Raw genomic sequence first — 22,020 nt, 5'->3', positions numbered from 1 at the left:
TCCTAAACAATATTGTTCTTTACAGCATTGGATTTTCTTTTCACCACCAGACACATCCACAGCTGAGTGTCCTTTCGGCTTTGGCCCAGCCGCTTCTCTCTTTCTGGCGCTACTTGGAAATACCCTCTCCTCTTCCCCAGTAGTATATTGGACACCTTCCGACCTGAGGGTCTCATCTTCCGGTGTCATCTCTTTTAGCCTTGTGATACGTTCCATGGGGTTTTCTTGGCAAGAATACTGGAGTGGGTTGCCATTTCCTTCTCCAGTGGACCACATTTTGTCAGAACTCTCTGCCATGACCTGTCCGTCTTGGGTGGCCCTGCACGGCATAGCTTATGGCTTCACTGAGTTACGCAAGCCCCTTCGCCACAACAAGGTAGTGATCCATGAAGGGGACATAGCTTTGAGGGTAGATCAAAATGCAATATTCAGTGAAGTGGGATAGTTGCTACTGGGGTGAGATTAGAGGTTCTAACAGACTACTGGGGGTGGGGGAGATAGATGGGAAATACTATATTATGGGATAGTGATGGGGGGAATGATTATAGACGCCCATCTTCCCACAGGTATGCTTATAGGGGGCTAATAGGGAAAGGACGCTTATATAGGGTATGGCTACGTTAGTCTAGCAAGTATAACAGTGGCAGGGAGGAAAGGAACATCTGCATTGGTAAGTCCTTTTGAGCTGCGTAGCACACATGTGGGTAATGGGACCAGATCCAGTCAGCAATAGCCGCACGGATATCTCTAGCTTACCACCGTGCTGCTGTTTCGGAGGCTGGATTCAGTGGAAGCAGTGGGGGATCATTCATCCACCCATCGATGAATCTCAGTCACTGGTCCTGGAAGGTCGGAGTTGTCCTGAAGGTGCATGTCTCCCCCTTGATTCACAGATGTGCAGGATGCAGCAAGCAATGATCATCTGGTAGGAGGTCTTTCTCCACATCCAGAAGTGTGTACAGTGAATGCCAGCACACCTTTAAGTGGCCAGATTTGCACTCTTTGGGGAGTCTAGCGTGGCTGTGGTAGTAGTTAAACTTTTTCTGCTTGGCTGTCCTTAGAACCTGGTACGGTGACATGAGCCACGGTTGAAGTGCAAACTCAGTCTGGTTACCAAGAATGAGAGGGTGCTCGGGGTGCCCTTTTGCCATGGCAGGGGAACTGGTGAAAAACTGCCCGTCGCTGGCTTATCTGCTAGTGGTGAATTTCAGAAGATAGCCATATCATGGCTCCTCCCCAAACCCCCAAGTTAAACAGCCATAAGTCTCCCCTTAGTGTCCACAAGTGCCTGGAGCACCATGCTGTAAAAACATTTACAGTTGTAGAACTCTTCACCCTTTCCTGGCAGAGCCAAAATGCAGACATTCGTGGAACTGCCCCTGCTGCAGTTCATGGAACCCCCACATGTTCTTTCTCTTGTCCTCCACCTTTATGATGTCAGACAGGTACAGCTCATTCAGCACCCATGCTATCTCTCTGAGTATTTCACGTACAGTAGATTTCCCTACTGTGAAGGTAGTGCTGAGAGGGAGGTACCCAGTGTTGAAAGCAAGTTTGTACAGGGTCAGCCCCACCTTTTAAATGCTTTTTTTTTTTTCCTGAAATGGATTTCCACATTCCTGTGTCTGAATGCTGGATTACGTGACCGATTTCTGATGCTATGATTTCAAAAGTTGCGTGGGACACACAGAAAGTGCTGTGAAATCTGGCATCATCCCAAGCATCTACATCCAGCATCGATGTCAAAACCACTTCAGATGGCAGTGTCCATCTCTCTGCGGTAAGCTGCTCCTCCAGAGCAGCAGCGATCATGGCTTCATGGTGTGTTTCTACAGAGGCAGACTATTGAAGCCACTGCAGACTGCGGAACCTTCCCAGACCAGGTTGCCACAGGTTTCTTCTGTAGCCTTGCATCTCCGCCTTGCCTCCAGCCACAGTGTACAGGTGCAGCAGAGCCAATAGAGAATCAAGTCTAGCTGTCATGTGATGGTGCTGCAAGAGCTTGTGCTGGTCATCACGATGATCAGTAAGGGCTTTTAGAGCAGTTTCCATTGCAGCAGCAATTACTGCTGCTTCCACCATAACTTACTTCAAAGGTCCCAAAGTACAGGGGAGGGGTGCTATCAGCCAGGGATTGTGATGATTTTGCTGTGGAGAAAGGAGGAGTTGAAGAGGAGTGAGGCAGAGGCAGAAGCGTGGAAAGCCAGGAGCTGGGATTGAGTTAGTGCGGTCAATTGGTGGGGGGAGGGGTACCTGTCACTCCTGCTGGAGATGTGGCTGAATGGGTCACGGTGGCATTGTAGGCGGAGCAGAAGGGATGGTCACAGCAGCACCGTTAGTACTGAAAGTTAGATGGAGGGGAAGGGTGGGGGCTACTGGGGCCTGAAAACCATGGTCTCCACCCTTTGCAGCCTACGGGCAGTAGCGAGCAGGTCTTGGTTCATAGACCAAGTTCTTTGTTAGTTTTGCAGCAGATACCTGCAGAGCAGTAGGTACTGCTTCTCAAAAAGGCAAACTGAGGGGTGGGTTAATAAACCAGATTAGGGAGTGGGAAACAGCTAGTGAAGAGGGAGATAAAGACAGAGACTGAAGAAACAGAAATAAATGGTTTAGAACGCGTGCTTGGTGATCGCGGTTCAAACCCCCCACCCCACACAACATCCCACTGATAACACAGCAGGTAGTAACGCACCTTTGCACCTGAGGTGAAAGATTCATCGGTGCTAGCAGGTGTTCCTAAGCTTTAACCGAGCTACTACACTTTCCCAGGTATTACAAGCATCCATGGTTCCAGAAATGAAAGTGAACCATCCCAAACACCCCTTTTGGTCCCCCTTGCACCAACAAAACACCCAGCCACATAACAATTTTGCTTCTTGCTGTCTGTAACTGTCCGTGAAAGAACACATGACCAAGAATCTCTGTATTACTTTTTATTCAGTAACAAACAAAATGGGAATTGGAAATAAAAAGTGACATGTACAGCAACAAGGAGAAATATATGCCGGGGGGCGGGGTTAGTGTGGAGGGAAAAGGGAGCTACTGATCACCTGCACCTTTCCCATGTTGATGCTCCTCTTCCATGCCTTCCTGCATGGAAGTATGTGGCTGGTGGCTTGTGCTTCATGGACGTCTTAAGAGCTGTGGATTCTGCTTCCTCCAGCTCTACCTGTGGCACTGGGGGCTGCTCAGTCACCTCTAGACCATGGTGTGGTGCCACCAAGGGATTTGCTATAGGGAACACTGGAAAGAGTGGCTGGCGAGGCGCATATTCAGGCTGATGCTGGCCTAGAGGTTGAAGCAGTGGTGGCACAAAAGGATGTTACGAAGTATGCTTTAATTTACATGGACGTGCATATCACGTACGTGTAAACCAAACACATACTTGAGGGATCTTTTGCATGGAACCCTGGGTGCTTAGGAAAACCTGACACCCCCCAAAGTTGAGAAAGTCAGAGACCACAACAAGGTCTTTGAAAGCAATTCTTTGATTTATTATAGAAGAATTTAAAATGAATTGAAATCACTCATCAGGGAATTAGTACTATACATACATTTGGGGAATTAGAATCATACATTAACACTCAGAAGGTTAAAGATAAGCATATAAAATCAATGGTGAAGTACACTGGGGTGCATAGAAAATTGTGTGTGTTTGTATGTGTAGCTGATCATGGAGGAAGAGAGAAATCAGGGGAGGGGGAGAAGGAACTTTCATCTTGAGATTTTTGAATGGGGGAGTAACAGTGTTTTGAGGGATTGTGAGAGAGTTTTAAAGCAAATGCAGGGTTTTGCAAGAAGATGGATGGAGCAGAATAAAGAGCAACAGGGAGCTTTAAAGCCAAGGGGTTTTGGAATTTGGTACAGGGTGGAATATGAGAAAAAGAGAGAAGGAAATAGAAGGTGATGCAAAGATTTACCTCCTCTTATCTGCTGACTTGTGAAGCGATGGGAAGCTTTGTTGAGTTCCTTCTCTGAGAAAGAAGGGGAGAAAGAAGGGAGAAAAAGGGGGATTGCCCTTCTGAGCAGAAAGGATGGAAGGAGTCCTCTTTCCTTCTCTCCCTCTCTATGTGTTCTATAAATTTGGGTTACTGTTGTTATCCTTCTCCTCTCAAGATTTAGTAATCAGAATAAAACAAAACAAGGCTTTCTTCCAACATTACACATGGATGTTGGAAAATGGATTTTTAGGTGTCAGACATTAAGGGAAGAAAGAAGATGATGGGATTCTCTTTCTTTCCTGATGTGAGGAAAATATGGGAGTTGGTGGATGCATATTTCTGGCTTTCACTAGTGAGCAAGATAGCCAGGGGGATTTTGGTGAAGGTCTTAAACAAAGGTGACAAAAGAGTCATATAGGCATGCTTGCTTACACAATATTGGGTTTTCAGGGCCTTACAGCTTTAAAAGACACTGAATTCTTTATTTTTCTTTCTATTTGGCTTAAACAATAAGGTTAGAATCAGCATAAAAATTTTTCATGGTGGGGGCTTCTGTGGTTGTTGTCTTGAGGCAAGATCTGAAATTTGCAAGTGTTAACACAGAGGAATTAAGGCAATCAGAGTACAGTGGCTTGCCAGAAAGTTTATGCAAGAGGTCTGCAGCTCCTCTTGGGTTGCGCAAGGCCTCAATATCCTATGGGACCTGCTTTTCTGCCCTTCTCCAAGACCAAAAAACCCTAGTCCCCAACTAGATGCAGGCCACATCTTTCCAGATCAGCAGAATTTGGGGGTACTTCGTAACAATGGTGTTGAGGAGGAGGGAGGGGTTGGTAGGGGAAGAAACGGCTGCAGTGGCATGTAAGGCTGGTACAGGTTGTTGGCCTTGCACAACTGCTTGCAAGGCTGCTGTCAAGCCCCAAAGCACTTCTATCTGCCTATCAGTGGTGGCAGTTTGATCCCTCATCCCACAATGCAATGCGAGATCTGAGGCAGCCATGTCTTCACACACAGATTCATCTGATGCCCAGATACTGTGTAGCTATTGTCTGAGTGGACCAGGTAGACACTAGATGCTCACTGGCCCTTCTTTTATGTTCCTGCTTGTTCGATTCCCTGCAAAGGTTATATGTGTGCTCCCCTGGCACTGACCAAGACCCTTGCAAGCTGAAGCTGGTTGGTTTTATGCTCATTTATATTGGCCCCAGGAGTGTAGCCAAGTCATTTGTAGTGTTAGAGGGGCCTAGAGATTCATAATGCTTGCTTAAGTTCATTATTGGTGTAATTCCCATGCTATTAAGCCTCTGAGCATGTGCAGATGAGTCAAAAGGCCGATAACAGCCTTCTCAGAATATTCCTTGCTAATGAGGAGAATGTCTTATCACTGATGAGCCTGAGAAGCCGAGTTTGTTTGCAGGTGGCTGTGCTTGAGAACCAAACACTTCTAGCCTATGCTGAGAATGAATCCTAGGGGTGCTTGCTGCTGTTATGCTGCCTTGTTGCTACCCTCTAGAGTATAAGACCCATTTGACCCAATGGCTCGTGGTTCAGAGAAGCTGTCTGATCCAACCATTGGGTACGCCTGTTTGCTGTAAGTTACTCAATAAAGTACTCCTTGTGATTTATCACTATCTTGGCACCTCTAACCTAAGAGATCAGAGCCTACGGCCAGGGTGATACATCGTTACAAACACATGCTGTCCTTTGTGGTTTGGTTGGGGGTGGTTTTTCCACAGTGGGTCTTCCCTCGCTCCAGTTGGATTGGCAGCGGCTGGTCTCAGCGATTCTTCTTCATGGTCTCTGTGTGTCAGAACTGGATCATCCTTCCTCTTCGCAATCAACACCACAATAGACAAAGCTTCAGGCTAATACGACTTTATTTTGCTAGAGACTAACCTCTCTACAAATACAGATTCAAGGGAACTCTCAGACTACCCCAGGCCCTAAACAACTAATCAACATTCTCTATGCAGAGGAGACAAACCAGAAGGTAGAGAAGTTGCTGGCAGTTTGAGTATGAACCTCACGGCCAAGCTTGCTTTGCGGTGATGCCCCTCCCATAGGGTGGCTCCCTCCTATGCTGGCTTCCAAGAGTGGCTATCCTGGCTGAGTGTCTGAGCCCTGCCCCTAACTTTTCCCGCTTTGCTTTGTGACACGCCCTAGTGTCTCTCAAGTCACACCCCTCTTCCTCCTCCTCCTCCTCCCTCTCAGAAACTTGACTTCCTATGGTGGTGGGTGGGGGCAGGGACTCAGCCTGGGCCATCTGTTTGTCAAGACCTTTGGAGGAAACACTCCCAGCATCTAGGTGTTCTAGGCAGGGTCCCTCCCCCAGGCTTTGATCTAGCAGTTCTGACTCTGACTCAGAATCAGAGCTGTCAGACAACTGAATGGGCTGGGACTCATCTCTGGCACTGTGCATCACACATATGGGCTCTGTGCCTGCACTAAGCCTCTTTTGGGAACTCACAAAACTGAGGAACGTTTTAGCAGGAACCTTCCCCCACCATCCACTGTGCATGTCCCAACGGGTTCATGCCCATTCCCTCAGTTCTCTTTCTGTTGCCTAGCAGTTGCCTCTATGGGAGCTTTCTCCATATTTTTAGAGAATAGTTAGTGCCTTGCACTATTGCTGAGATCGTCTCTTCGTCTTTTCAGTTTTTGTTTGTTCAGTGTTTATCTACTTCAGTTGTATTCTTAAATATATATATAATGTATGTGTGTGTGTGTATATATATATATAGAGAGAGAGAGAGAGCGAGAGAGAGAGAGAGAGAGCATCGTTTGTCTTCAGCCGTGGCTGTGACCTTTGTGGCTTATGGCCACAAAGGCTCCTTTCTGCAAGTGTGTGAGGTGTGGAATTGCCTCCTACTGATCTTCATTCCCTCTGTCTTTTTTGTTTGGGTGAGGCTCATTTGCCCGATGCTTGTTCTTTCTGCCAATCCTTCACCAAGCAGGCAAGAAAAAATCGGTCGGACAGACTGAAAGCAGAGTTGTGGAGGAGAGCCTTGTTGGCAGTACATTCTAAAAAAACCATCAGGTTCTGGTGTAAAAGAAGAGATAGCCATGGCTATGTCTTCAAAGCCTTCATCTCGATGCCTCTCAGCCTCTGCCACTGAATGGGCAGACCCACTGACTCCTGGGCATTTGTTAACGCTGTCAATAGCAACAAAGCTGTCCAGAAAGGCTAATATTCCTATGTTGGGATTGACTAGTTTAAAAAAACCAAAGAAAAAGAAGATAAGCTTTCAAAACCCAGGGCTCCAACACCCCCTCCATTACTGGACTTGCTAATTCGGGCATCTCCACTGGTACCAAGCGCTCCTGTGGTTGACCCGATTTCTGTGGCCTCAGAGGGTGGGATCTTGGGGTTGTCTCCACCATCACTGGCTTCTCAGGATTGAGTGGCTTCTCCATATTGAGAGCATCAGGAGCCTTCTCATGTACAGGATGGTGTGCCTCCCTGTAGGGAAATTTCTCCAGCTCATGACCAACAGCATTGGTTCCCTTCATCTGAGTCTCTCAGGTCCTAAAATGTTGAACGACACTACAGTCATCACTGCGGAGGAAGATCCAGATCCCTGCATAGGGATTACGATAGATCATAGAATCATAGAATAGTAGGGTTGGATGGGGCCTACAAGGCCATCGAGTCCAACCCCCTGCTCAATGCAGGAATCCAAGTCAGAGCATCCCTGACAGATAGCTGTCCAGCCTTATCTTGAACGCCTGCAGTGTGGGAGAGCCCACCAACGCCCTAGGAACTTGGTTCCATTGTCATATTGCTCTAACAGTCAGGAAGTTTTTCCTGATGTTCAGCTGGAATCTGGCTTCCTGTAACTTGAGCCCATTATTCCGTGTCCTGCACTCTGAGATGATCAAGAAGAGATGCTGGCCTTCTTCTCTGTGACAACCCTTCAAGTACTTGAGGAGCGCCATCATATCTCCCCTCAGTCTTCTCTTCTCAAGGCGAAACATGCCCAGTTCTTTCAGTCTCTCTTCATAGGGCTCTGTTTGCAGTCCCCTGATCATCTTTGTTTCCCTCCTCTGAACCCTCTCCAGTTTGTCTGCATCCTACTTAAAGTGTGGTGCCCAGAACTGGACACAGTACTCCAGATGAGGCCAGATGTTCTGAAGGGTCATATCTTCCCCTGAGATGTTACATGTACAAACACTGGCATCACCCTTGGGACCGAGAACACTATTATAATCGCACCAGATACCTTGAAGCAACTTCCCCGTGGTATTTTTCGTGGCCATCGGCAACTGTGTCTCATCTGCCAGGGAGGATGACTTCGTTCTACATCTGCCTGTGCCACCTTGATTGTCCTCCTTAATCCGGAGTCAGCTGGTACCGACCAAACCACCACAGTTGCCACCTTCTCCTGGGGTGTCGGCAAATCCTCCAATGGTTCGTATACAGAGGCCAGTTTCACCTCATGATTCAGGTGATGATTATCAGTCCAATTCGTCTTCCTACTCATTGGTTCTGCCTTTATTCCTTCCCCAGATGATATTGCTGGGATACATGAGGGAGCATCACCATCTGAGTATATGTTCTATTTTTCTGAATGGGTCACCAGTCTCTGGGCATTGGTAGTCAACAATCAGAACAGCACATCGAGGACCTGGTTTTTGATGCCATCCATACTGAATCATCGATGGCAGTCCCTTTCCTTCCAACGCTCCTCCAAACAGTGCAGCAGATGTGGAAGGCAGCATCCTCGATGGCCCCTATGTCCAAGAGGCTTGAGTCTCTGTACGAAGTCTAGGAGAAAGAAGCGGCTTTCCTCTATTCCCATCCCCGTCCAAACTCCATTATAGTTGAGTTGGCCCAAGGGCGATCCCAAAAGATCCATGCATCGCCTGTGGACAAAGAGGGTAGAAGATTAGATCTACTGGGTTGACATTTGTACTCATCGGGTGCCCTCGGTCTCCACATAGCAAATTATCAGGCCATGATGGCTAGATACCAGCTGTATCACTGGGAGAAAATGGACTCTCTCTGTGCATATCTTCCAGACGGGACCTGGTCAGGGTGTTCCACACAGAAGTTGTCAAACTCTCCAGGCAGCAAATTAACAGCTCACGTCATGAGGCCAATTGCAGTGCAAAGTCTATGGTGGGCACGATCTCACTCAGGAGGCATGCCTGGTTAAGATCTGCGGGCTTGACTCCTGAGGCCCGATCCAGGATTGAGGACCTGCTGTTTGATGGGGAGGTGCTGTTCAACACCAGAATTGATGGACTCTGTCCAGAAGGCACAGAGGACTGCAAAAAAGATGGGTGTGGGTCCCCAACCACAACATCAACCCTACAAACACAGACAATGGTTCCGCAAAGAGCCATACTCCACAAAACAGTCCGATCACTACTCTTGGTACCAGCTGTTTCAACAATAGAAGAACAGACCCCTCCTTCCAAATACTGTCAGGGACGTGGATGGAATGACCCTTCATCCAAGCATCGGCTTTGACTTGCCATTCCATACTGTGCCCAGCCTCTTCGAGCACCCTTTCTTTGGTTCCATCCTGGCTCAATTCCTTCCAACATGGGAAGCCATAACAACAGATAAGTGGGTTTTGAATATCATCACTCAGGGCTAGCAAATAGAGTTCCATACCCCTCCCCCATTGGGTACTGTCTGGGTGACGCCTCCATTGGAAGTTTTACGCCTGGGGACAACCACCCTGCTCCAGAAAGGCACAATTCAAAAAGTTCTCCCATACCAACCAGAGAACTTTTTTGTTCTCCCAGTATTTTACTGTACTGAAACAGGACAGAGGACTCCGCCTGATCCTGGATTTATGGAACCTAAACAAGTTCATTATCCCCAGAAAGTTCAGAATGACCATGCTAGCATCGATTCTCCCTTTCCTCCGGAAGGGAGTTTAGTTTGTGGCCATAGACTCCCTAACCTGCCCCAGCATCAGGGAAGTCTGGATTTGGGGGCAGAGAAGGGTGTGTGCAGAGAATAAAACACAAACAGATGGGTGGGGTGGGTGGATTGATGGATCGGTGGTGAGAGAGAGTGTAGGGTACTGAGCCACTGGGGAGGGATAGAAGGGAGGATGGATGGATGGATGGATGGATGGGGATAGATGGATGGAGGTGGGGTTGGGTATGTGTATGAGAGAGAGAGAGAGAGAGAGACTGAAAGAGAGAATGGGTTATCCAACATGATATTGGATATGAGACTTCACCCCTCCCCCTATTGGGGAGGGGCAAGTCTTGGCTACAGCAAATGTTTGGGTGCCAAGAGTATCCAGAATTTATGTGACCCTCTATAGAACCCATTGTGAGGCAGTCTCTTTTGGTGGAGCATATAATTCACTGCTTCCTTATTTCTAACACAGCACATTATCTCATTTATTCTCTCGTCAGACAAACCTGTCTCAGATTATGATGGGCCAAAGACAGATGTGCTTGAAGTCTTGCAAGAAGATCTTTCCAGTAAAACTCCCATGTTGCTACATCCTTCAGATAAAATCCATCCAGTTCCTACATCTTGTACATTCCAACCAGCTGTCTTGTTATCTCCACCACAGCAGAAGAGCAGCCAGGCCTTGCCTCTTCTTCAGGATGGTAAGAGGGCCACTTTGACTGCACAGTACATTTTGGCTCTGTTTTTCAGTAATTAACCCTCCATCAGTCATGTTGTGGACAAGTCCTTCTATGCCTGCTTGTAGTATAGACACTGTCATGTAGTATCTAGTTTAAACACATTAGTGACTGTGGCTATTGTCCAGTTCTAGAAGCTCAGTTCTTTGGTCTTATAGCCTATCCAACTCAATCTGAGCTTACAGCAGGATACCTCCTGCTTTAAACTCGCAACCAATTGTGACACTGGGCATTTTCTGCTAGCATCACAGTTTCTCCCAACTCTCCCAGCTGCTTGGAGGCACTATGTCGCATTAAGCCAGCTTGAAAACAGGATAGTGCTTAACCTGGGTCTCCTGGGACTCAAGACAGGTCATCCCTTGTAATTTAAAATGTTTTCCATGGAAAACTGAAGCTCATCAAAATTGCAGAAGAAATTATTAATGCTGTCTGAACATATGATTTTTGTAAGCACAGAACAAATGAGGCAATATTTTGGCAAAGTTGCATTTAAAATGCAGACTGACTTTGTGGGTTAACATTTCCAGAAAATAATCTGTGATCTTGAGTATAAAATTAAATGTGTGTCTCAGACTTAAAAGGCCTACACAGATAGAGTTTGCATGAGTTTGCTTCTGAGTACTGTAAAGTGCATCATTTGTATGTGATGACAGGCATATTACTTTTGTATTAGCACTCCCATACTCTGCCTGAGCATGCAATAAAAACTGAGAACTTGCATTCAAATTTGCATTGTAACAGGCCTTCACCACTTCTTGAACACACTCCACTCACTTGGTTTGCCTGGTTAAGCAGCCTTCCTTTAGGCAAAAACATAGTCATGCAGATGTATTTGGTCTTCCATGTTATCTTCCCACAGACTCCACTAGGAGAGAGCCAGATGGAGAACAGACATCCTCTCCCTCATACAAACCACTGATGGTGCAGGAGGATGATAGTCTCTTCACTCAGAAAGGCAGTGTTCCTGTTGCAACCCAAACTTTGCAAAGGTCTCTATGGTCACTTCACCAATTATTAGCAAGCACCGTCTCTGCAGTGCCAAGACCAGGCTTTGGTGACGTTACAGAGAGACTCGATCCTGGTGTGAACATAACGTGTACACAGAATGATGATCTGCAGGGGCAAATAACTGAGCTTACTCTCCAGAACTCTGTTATTAAAGCTCAGCTGAGCTCATTTGGGCACTGCCATGAGGAGGCTTGGGATAGTTTGCAGCAGCCAGTCACAATGCAGGACGGATCAGTTGTAGAAGGAGAGGTAAGAACGCAAGATCCACATTCCAGCACCCCCTCAATAAGAGTTTAACTTTGGGGTTGCTTTCTATGCTTTTGCTACTTGTTGAAAGTCAAGTACATACTTATGTACGTGCATGTGTACACACACACACACACACACACACACACCTGTACACTTTGTAAGAAAAATGGTCTTCAGTCATCCAAGCAGGGACATTCTTTCTATCTTGTCCTTTCACTTTTCTTCCTCTGTGAACTGTGGTTTAGCTGACTGGTTGATGAATCCAGGATGTAATGTGAGAATCCTCATCACAATACGATTATCCATGAAGCCCAAGTGAGATACCACTTCCTTCATGTGGTGGCGGGCACAGATATACACAGTAGAAGTGTGGTGTAACAAAAGAATTGCATGATAGCTTTTGGGAATTCATGTAACTTCTCTTGAACCTGATGGGTTCTTTGCTTCCAAAACTGTTCTAGAGACTGTTCTGATTTTTAAAAACTGATTTTAACCTAGATTGCTAATTGCTGATTTCTTACACCAACAGTTTATATAACTCAGTCCATCTTCTTCCCTGCCTTTTCTGGGGAATTGGTAAAGTGATATCCTGTTCTCAAGAACTCCATGAAGGGCATTCCTTGACTTCAGGATGAGGCCTCCCTCTCTGTAGGCAGAGCAGCTTGTTGCTTTTTCCAGCAGAAGGAGCCTCCCTGTCCTCTCAGACGGGCTCTGTCAAAGATGCTGTATGGTCGAGTTGAGCTGTAGCTCTTAAGTGTTCAGCTCTTGTTGCCTGGATAGTGATTTTTTCTTTTATTATTTTTCATTGTTTTTATCTCCCCCCCCCCCCCGCCCCTTCCCAACACACCCTAGAAGGGATCGCAGGAGTCACTAGGCTCCTTAGGGGATGGGGGTGTGAGTTATTATCCTTGATGGAGGGGGTGAGGGGAGGCAGAAAAACCAGCATACGTCTTCTAGCTGATCTCAATGTACCAGCATAGATGGGGGAGCAGCAGGGCAGCACTTACACTGATATGCTTTGTTCACCCTGCCCCCAGCTGGTGGAAACCATTTTTCCTCTCCCCTCAGGGCCCAACATACCAGCCAGAGCCCGGGAGGGATAGTGATCAGGGTAGACTCAAATCCAGGTGGAACAATTCCACCAAACTGGTGGGGTGGAGAGTAACTCCTCAGATTTCCCTTTCAGCAGCTCTAGTAAAGATACTAAGAGGTGCCACTCGAACTGACTCCATCTCTGCCCGGGATCAGATTCTGATTGGGGCGGGGGGGACGGACTTATTTTTATAATTTTATGCATTTTTATCAGACATGGAGCCACACCATGTCTTACCTCTGGGTGCAGGAGAACATCTCCATGGGGTATACCCTGGAGTTCACCTCAAAGTCAAGAGAGAAGTTCATTGCTTCTCCTTGGGCCTTGAACCCAACAAAGCATCAGAATTTTCCCAGTGCCATAAATCAACAGAAAAATTGAAGTTCTGTTGCCTTGATTGTTAGCAATCGAGGTAATAGAGCCTGTCCCAACAGCAGGCATCAACTCTGGGATTTATGGCATTGGGAATGGCTCTGATGTCCATCAGAGCCATTCTGGACCTCAAGGGCTAAACAAACACTTGGCCAGAAAGCACTTCAAGATGGAGACACTGAAGGCAATCATGGAAGCCATTTGAGAGGCAGAAATCCTCACATCTGTTGACCTGTTGGAAGCCTGTCTTCATGTTCCAATTTGGAAGAGTCATCAAAGGTTTCTAATGTTCTGTTACAACTTCAGCCATTATTGTCAGGCTTCCCGATCCCCCCAGGGCACACGCTCAGGCAATCTGACACCGGACACCCAAATCAGTGAGATTTGTTTACCACAGGGAATCCCACAGCAAAAGCTTAATGGTTACACTCTTCAGATTGATGGTCAGTAGCTATAGGCTCTATGTAATCCCAGAACAGTCCAAAGCTAAACATTACTACCATGACTGAGATCTTCAACGTGGTTTCTCCGTTGCCATCTCCACGGTTCTGAACACAAGGGAAGGGACTCTGAATTCCTGGGTACCTAACCCAGACAATCCTTTCACAGGGTTCCAACCCCGGACATGGAAAGGGAATGATTCCTGGAATGAACCCAATCAGGCAATCAGGGGATAACTTCTTGAAAGGCCTAAACAAACCACACCCATAGAGAGACTAACTTTGAATCTTTTGTTGATAACTCCAGGCTACATGGTCAAGGCCCATGAAGTTCAAGGAAAGGGCATACCCACACACACAAGGAGTTCCAGGCCACCACTTTCGCATTGGCAACTCCACGCTGCATGAGTTCTGGCAGAGGGAAGTCGAAAAGTCGTAGGTCAAACCCAGCCTGCCGTACACTGAGATGACTACAAACACAGACATACAACCCACAACAATGAGAGTTCAAGTCTATGAAAAGCCTCACAGTACTTTTCTTGGCAAGTCCTTAACAATCCAAAGTTCCAGTCCATATGAAGAGTGCCTCCAAAAGCCCAGACGATGATGGATCCAAACAGAGTAGGCTTCGAGCAATGAAGACGTTCTTTGCAAAGGCTCTTTGCCTTTGCATCAGCTTAATAGGGAAGCCGTGACTGTAGGACAGCCCCTCCAGATCCCTTGACAGACAAGAGCCTTTAGCCTTTTAGTAAGGCCCCTGTCGAAACAGGGTGGCACTGCTCAGCCCTCCAGCAATGACGCTTCAACCTGGGCAACCCTTCTGCAAACCCAACCCCACCTCTGTCAGGTTCTCACGGACAGCTTCCAGCCTCCCTGCCTGCCAAGGCCAGACCAGCAGGTGGACAGGGAGCTGGGTGACTCCCTGTGGCTCAGCTCTGAGAACACTGACAGAGATAAGCTTAGACATTCCAGAGGCTGAATAGGCCCAAGCCCTTCCAGGCTACTTCCAGTCAAATCCTGGCTATAACCTACAAGGCTGACTGCAGTACTGATGCTGGACCCTGACAATTATCAGTATTCTGCTCTCCCCTTTGGATTGCCCTCAGTGTTGAACAAAGTGCTGGTGGCACATAATTTGGGGGATTTGCCTACATCCCTACTTAGATGGCATATTGATACAGTAACCTTATGGGGAGAAGTGCACACAAGATATAAATGCAGTACTACTTTGTCTTCAGAACCATGGGTTTGTGGCGAACTTGGAAAAGCCATCTGGTCCAATTTCAGTGTTTTCCTCACCTCGGTGTGAACACAGAAAACTTCAAAATTTACATCTCAGAGAAGAGGCATGTGAAGATCCACAGTCTCATGGCCACAATATCATCTTCAAGTAGTGCAGATGACATGCTCCTAGCTCATTTCCCAGGGACGATGATTTCATGCCAGGATTTAATACTGTGAGCTAATTTCCACACTTGACCCCTCCAGCACCTCCTGCTCCCATTTCAAGATCAAATTGCCAAACAGAAACACCCGACAGTCCACTTGCCAAAGGTTTTCAGAAGGTTTTCAGAAAAGAACTAAGGTGGTGGTTAGAACCACCGAGGTTGGACAGGAGTCTTTTCCTCTCATTGCCAGCCAGGCTGACTATAACAATGGATGCCAGTCTCTTTGGCTGGGGAGTACACCTGGGTGACCAAATCACTCAGGTGACATGAAAGAGCAGAGAAAAATCCAAGAGTATCAGTTGGCTGGAACTGAGAGCAATCTACCTAGCTCTCAGGGTCAGGATAATGAAATCTCACATGTTAAGAAGAATGGACAACACGACTGCTAAAGCCTATGTGAACAAACAGAACAGAACCCGCTCTCCATCCCTGAATCACCTGACAATAGAACTTATGACTTGGTTGGAAGCTCGTGTTCTGTCCCTTTGGGTGGAACATCTTGTGGTGTTACGGTTTGGACTTTGAGCTGTCTATAGTTCAGTATTTTGGGAACATTTAGCTGCCCGTTTACCCCCAATAGCAGAAGAGAATACTTCTAAAGAAAATGTACACCTAAGATTGTTTTGTGGGTTGCAATCCAGGTTTTGTACTAACAACAATTAGTAAAGGAAAATCTTTTTTGATCCATTTACCATTTTTATTAGAAATATGCCTATATCATCAGATCCAAATATATTGTTTATATAATGACACAAAACATTTCTGTTGTTAAACAAAGCATTACTAAAGCTTTACTACATTTAGATTTTAATAGCTTAACAAGGAATATAATTTTTAACCATATCTTGTTCTTAGACTTCTAGTCTTAACACCTTAAAAAAGAAAGAACTCATTCTAAGTACCAAGTTCCCTATTCAGTACTGAATAAGCTACACAGGCCTGGTGAGCTCCTAATAAGAAGCTCCCGCATTCTAAAACCAGTACATATTTATACTGTTTAACATCTAAATATCAAGGTTTTTGATGTGTATACCTTACACAATGTTTTTTGCTCGTTAATTGATAAGCGAAAACTTTAAGTACACTTCTGACCTGGAATAATACGGTCCCACACCTGTTCATTACTCAAATAACTTTTTGGCCCAAGTGATAGAGCTTTAAATCAGCATTTTCTATTTGGATACCATCCAGGTCATCTTGATCATTATTTTTATGTCAGTTGCCCAGAATTTATTGTGAACCTGCTTGTGAACCTGTATCTTCATTTTAATACACGTTACTTTATTATTTATTTATGTTTTCAATTTTTTAATTATTCATCATTAATATTAAATTTGCATTTCATGATAAGACATTTTATATTGTTTTAAGAGAGGTTGGTTAGCATTTTTTCAATAGTCCAATAAAGCAGAATCAGCTATTTCCTAAAATCCAGGACAGTGGAAGCGAACAATCAGACAGCAGACTGGTTGAGCCACACTTCGATAAGCAAGTTGGAGTGAGCACTCAATACACAGCTCTTCTGGCAGGTGTTGGAGCAGTTTGGTCTCCCAGTTCACTGCATCAGAGAATGTACAGCTGCCAAGGCTCCTCACAAGATAAGCCAAAGGCACAAATGCTCTGGAAGTGAGGTGGCCCATAGGGCTTCTTTATGCATTCCCCCCGATCCCATTGTTACCCAAAGTCATCCAGAGAATCAAGGAAGCTTCAACAGAAGTGATTCTGATAGCCCCCCACTGGCCAAGACAACCCTGGTTTCTAGATTTCCTAAACATAGCCCATCAGGAGCCATGGCAACTTCCCACCACAAGAGATCTGCTGCTTCAGGGACCAGTTCTATATCCATGTCTGTGTCCGTTCTAGTTGACAGCTTGGAAGCTGAAAGGGTGTGGCTGAGGAAAACTGGGTTATCCTCCAGAAATCCTTAATACCCTTCTGTCCTCCAGGTGAGATTAAGCCTGTCAAATTTCAGTTACGTAGGCTCAGGGGTTTTTGTGCAAGAGCAGTCTGTACATTTTGAGGATATCCAAAATAGGACTCATTTATCCCTCTGTGTTCCTTGTGGACCATTATTCTCAAAAGGACAGACAGCCTAGAGGTTGCCCTAAGTAAGAAACTTTCAAAGTTTTTGAAACGTAGGTACAGCTGTTCATTGGAATGGGTCAGATTTTAGGGGGGAAATGAGTAATTTCCCCTTCTCTCCCCCTGTGTATTTCTGGGCACTTTATATATAAATGGCATATATTATAGAGGTGTCTTAAGGCAAGAAACCTGCAAAGGGGCTAGGGAGTTGCTTAAGGCTTTTTTTATAGTGAAGTGAGGTGATGTCTTTGGAAGGATGGGCCATCTCATGGTCTCATCCTTGGCCCACTCCATCTCATCTATACTGGCTGCCCTGCCTAACTGTCCCATTCTGTCTATAGTCCACATAGCAATGCCAGTCCTCTGAGGGGAGAATGAACAAGGACAGGTTGCTTTCCTGTGGTTCTTCGAGTTCATCTGTGAACTGATGCACATGGATTTTGTGCCTGCACAAAGCATCATTTAGAACATTCTAGAGCTGAGCAAAGCTTTGGCAGGAGCCTGCCCACCCTCTGCTCACACTGCAGGGCCTTTCTACTCAGTTCCTGGTCTGCCGCAGTGGAGGAACAGAATTAAGAGCAAGACATTAAACCAGGGAGGAGGGTGGGTTCATAGAATCATAGAATAGTAGGGTTGGAAGGGGCCTAGAAGACCATCGAGTCCAACCCCCTGCTCAATGCAGGAATCTGAGCATCCCTGACAGATGGCTGTCCAGCCTCGTCTTGAATGCCTCCAGTGTGGGAGAACTCACTATCTCCCTAGGTAATTGGTTCCATTGTCGTATTGCTCTAACAGCCAGGAAATTTTTCCTGATGTCAGCCGGAATCTGGCTTCCTGCAACTTGAGCCCATTATTCCGTGTCCTGCACTCTGGGATGATCAAGAAGAGATCCTGGCCTTCCTCTCTGTGACAACCTTTCAAGTAGTTGAAATGTTGTGTGAGTTCAGAGATGACCACTCTAAAACCACAGTTACAGGTAAGCAACCTCTCCTTCTTTGTGGTCTCTGTGACACACACAGGTGAGTGATGAGGACAACTCACCAGAAGGAGGGAGATGTCATGCCAAAACTGTAGAAAAGACCATCCAGCAAAAGGCTGCATCTGCACATGACCTGGCATCTAGGCGGTAGTGTTTGATGAAAGTAAAGGGCTATGGCTAGGTCATGGCGCTGCACACACTAAGCCATGGCTCTGGTTGAGTGGCTGTGGACATTCACAGGAGCCGACAGGTGAGCAAGTTGATAGGTTAGAAGTATAGTCAAGATGACCCACTTCACAAACCACTGTGGCAGCACTAGGTGCCCTTTTCTTGGGCCAGAATGACACACAAACAACTGAGGGGTGACTCAGAATGAAGCTGTGCATTGCAAGTAGAATGAAAGAGCTAGGGGGTAGATGACATATTGTTAGGGGGTAGAAGTGGTCCCCAAGATAGTGGTAAGCTTGTCATGTTTGGTAGGGGGCCCATTGGGACCAGAACATCTGTTGGCCGACCTTAGTGAGGGGCCATATCGGTTAGTCTTGACACCGTATAACCTCCTAACTACGTGCCAAACACCTGGGTAGGGGTGATCTCCAATCGGTCACTACAGTGAGGAGTGAGTATCTTTGTTGCAGGGGTAGGGGTGGCGGGGCGGGGAGATAAATGAACACTGAAGTTTAAATGGGTGATGAAATGATAAAAATAGAAAGAAAAAGAACACTGCCCAGCAGTCCCATAAAGGGCAAACTGAAGTAAACATAGAGAGGAAAAAGCGGTGAAATACAGACACCGGGTTCGCACAATCAGTGGGGGAAACTATGCAGTATGGGTTGTTTCCCCTGCCGGTGCTGCTCGTGTGCCCAGCATTTCCTTAATTACCCACACTGCGTCGCGGGTTTCCATGTCATCCAAACCCAGCATACAGCGCGACAGGGATGGCTTCTAACCCACCCCACAATCCCTACTACAAGCCATGGGTTGTGGGGTGGGTTAGAAGCCACCCCTGCTGTGCCATGCGTTGGGTTCGGATGACACGGCAACCGTGGCGCAGGTAATTAAAGCAAATGGTGGGCATGCATGGGGGGCAGGGGAAACAACCCATAATGAGTGGTTTCCCCCACTAATTGTGCAAACCTGGCCAGAGAATGTTCCAGATGCTACTACTGCTGTGGTGGAAGAAAAGGAGCTGAGCAAGAAGGCAGGAGCTGTGCCCTGGAGGATGCACAAAGATGAGTGGGGGGGAGGACTCCCAGCAAAGCTCTGCTCAGCTCTAGAATGTTCTGAATGATGCTCTGCACGGGTGCAGAACATATGTGTGAGTCACAGAGACCATGAAGGAGTTACACTTCTTGGTTATGTGAGCCAGGATCCATGCAAAGGCAATGTATTTTAATGGTTTACTAATAATACTTTATTTGAATCAGGACCCATGCAAAGGGCAACATAGTTTGAAGGTTTAGTACTTTACTTGAACCAGGAGCCAAGCAAAGGCAGTGCGGAAAGCAGTGGTAATAGAGAACAGCGATGGGAACAGTGAAATGTGTAGTGCTACCTAGGTGGTGGCCAGCAGGCCCAGACAGAGGCAGGCAGCTATGCAGAGCTAAGCACCACCCTCCCCAAGCAGGTACAGTTCCCTTGATGGTGAGCAGGAGCCCCATGCTTGGATGGCATAAGGTGAGCTATCTGCTAGGCTAGAAGGGTGCACCAAGAGAGCAGCTAGGTAGGTAGACAGGTAGTGTAGTGAGGCAGGCAGTGGTTGTGGTGGCATAGAGGCAGGCAGGTAACTATAAGAAAGCAGCAACACCTTTGCCAGGCAGGTGCACCCCCCCCCCCCCGGCATGCAGGACCACCATGCTAAGCAGCAGATAGTGAGCTAGGTGTTCTGGATAGTGTTCTGGATAGTGGCTGAATGGGGAGAGTAGCTAGGTGGGCAGCAGGAGGTAGAACTGGCAGGCAAGCAGAGGCAGCTGGTGATGGAGGATTGCAGGCTGGCAGAATGAAGAGGCGGGTAGTAGGGCCAAGTGAATATAAGCCTTAAGCCTGTGAGTTGACACCATCAGGGTGCCATTCACCAGGCCCTGATACTTTGTCCTGGCATTAGTGGGTGCTGGTAGGCAAAGAGGCAGTCAGGCTCCTAATTAAAAACAGCATCCTAGTCAGTTGGCTATAGCTGCTGTATTGGCACCTTGGCACCATGCATGAATAGCAACGGGTGTCTCGAGATCTAGCATTGAGTGCTGCAGTGAAGGAGAAGCAACAGGAAAACAAGTTCAGTCCAAAGAAATGCAAATTCAAAGTAAAGTAAAATTTTTACAATGAACAGGATAGTTGTGGGAGATATAAGAGCAGCATGCAGCAGCAGCAGAGTGAGGATGGTGTTTGGTTACTCAGAAATGGGCAAGGTAGGAAAGCCCAGGAAGGGCAGGTTTACTCTGGGGAACACCAACTGCTCTAACTCAGCATTCAGGCAGCTGCAGTGGGGTACTGCATTTTTGCTCACCACAGAAAACATCTTGCTTGGAATGCTGATTGGTGGGCGTGACAGCAGCTCTTGGGCAACTGTAATAAGGTTCTCCCACACCTGGCTGTGTGCTGCTGTCCAGTACTTCAAGGGGTTGCAGCTGTAGTCCTTCACTGATTCCGCCAGGTAACGAGCATCATCAGTTTGAGCCTCTCAGCCACACCATGGACCCCAGAGCCCTGGCCCAAAAGCTACTGGTCCTCACTGTGTAGCTCTTAGGGAGGGACTTGGATTGCTGCTGCTGGGTGCTCCTATGGGAAGGAGTCAGCCCCTCTTGCTGTTTCCCTGTTGCCATCTGCCTCTTTTCCCAGGCCTCCCTCACCTTCACCAACAGAGCCTGCCACCTCATACTGCTGTTGGGGCTGAAGAAGGTGCCCTTTACCCTAGGGTTGCTCCTTGTGACCAATTTGTACACCCTCTCCTGGTACAATGGCTCCAAATGGTCCATTGTGCCACTCCCAAGTTGCTGGATTGCTCCACCATTTCTGCTTTGAAGCACTAGGTACCTGCCCTGAGATCCCCAGCCCATCTGTTGACCAAGATCCTTGCCCATGGGGATCGCCTGACTAAAGACAGTGTTGAAGCTGAATGTTTTGGTGGCATCCAACAAGGGCTTCAAGACCACCACGAGCTGTGAGATGACAATCCACTGATGCCTCAGTAGTAGCTCTTGCACCCCTATATCCTTCCAGTCTTGCCACTTAATGCACCGCTTTCTCCTGCTCTGCCATGTGCTCCAGTATCAGGAATGTTGAGTTCCATCTTGTCCTCACATCCTGAATCATATGGTGCTGAAGGAGGCCCAACACAGCCTGTTTCTCCCACAGTGTCCGACCTTTGACACTGTGGTGGAAATAGTGTTTTTCTGACACATGTCAATAAAGGTATGGATGGCGGTGCATTGGGGTGCCATGTTCTTCCCCCTCAAACCCAGAGCATCCCTCATGACTGCAGTTTGTGAGTGATGCAGTCGATGCTCACAAACTCGGCCTCCTGTACTGAAGATAAATGTTAATCAGGAAAGGTTTAAAATCTGAATTGATACATACAGAAAACACACACACAAAAATATATGAGCAACAGGTTAATAAAACAACCAGGAATAAACTCATCCAGCTAACATAACTAGTCAGTGTCCCTATTTTATCTGTTATTACTATTTTAAAAAAATAAAAATTGGCCACCTTTCAGGGCAGAAACCCTCCCTCCCAAGGCAGCTTACAGCAATAAAATACATAAAAAACAAAATATTGAAAGTGATAAAACATA

The 22,020-nt window shown here is 46.8% G+C and overlaps 1 protein-coding gene across 5 annotated transcripts in view; it reads left to right on the top strand.

Annotated features, from left to right (window-relative positions):
- Positions 1–22,020, top strand: part of SPICE1 (spindle and centriole associated protein 1) — a 98,736-nt gene that overhangs the window by 51,306 nt on the left and 25,410 nt on the right. For 4 of the 5 annotated variants that reach the window (XM_084835311.1, XM_084835312.1, XM_084835310.1 and 1 more), the window contains exons 12-13: positions 10,320–10,520; positions 11,416–11,813. In XM_084835311.1, the coding sequence (XP_084691437.1) occupies positions 10,320–10,520; positions 11,416–11,813 (599 nt within the window). Of the gene's footprint in view, positions 1–10,319; positions 10,521–11,415; positions 11,814–18,043; positions 18,195–22,020 lie in introns of those variants that run through there. The other variant, XM_084835315.1, reaches the window with a different exon arrangement.

This window comes from Heloderma suspectum, chromosome 2 (genome assembly GCF_057233095.1).
Source record: "Heloderma suspectum isolate Gila_16-S chromosome 2, 16-S_ref, whole genome shotgun sequence".
NCBI classification, from domain to species: Eukaryota; Metazoa; Chordata; class Lepidosauria; order Squamata; family Helodermatidae; genus Heloderma; species Heloderma suspectum.
The sequence above is the reverse complement of the archived record's forward strand: the minus strand, read 5'-3'. Positions and strand labels throughout refer to the sequence as shown.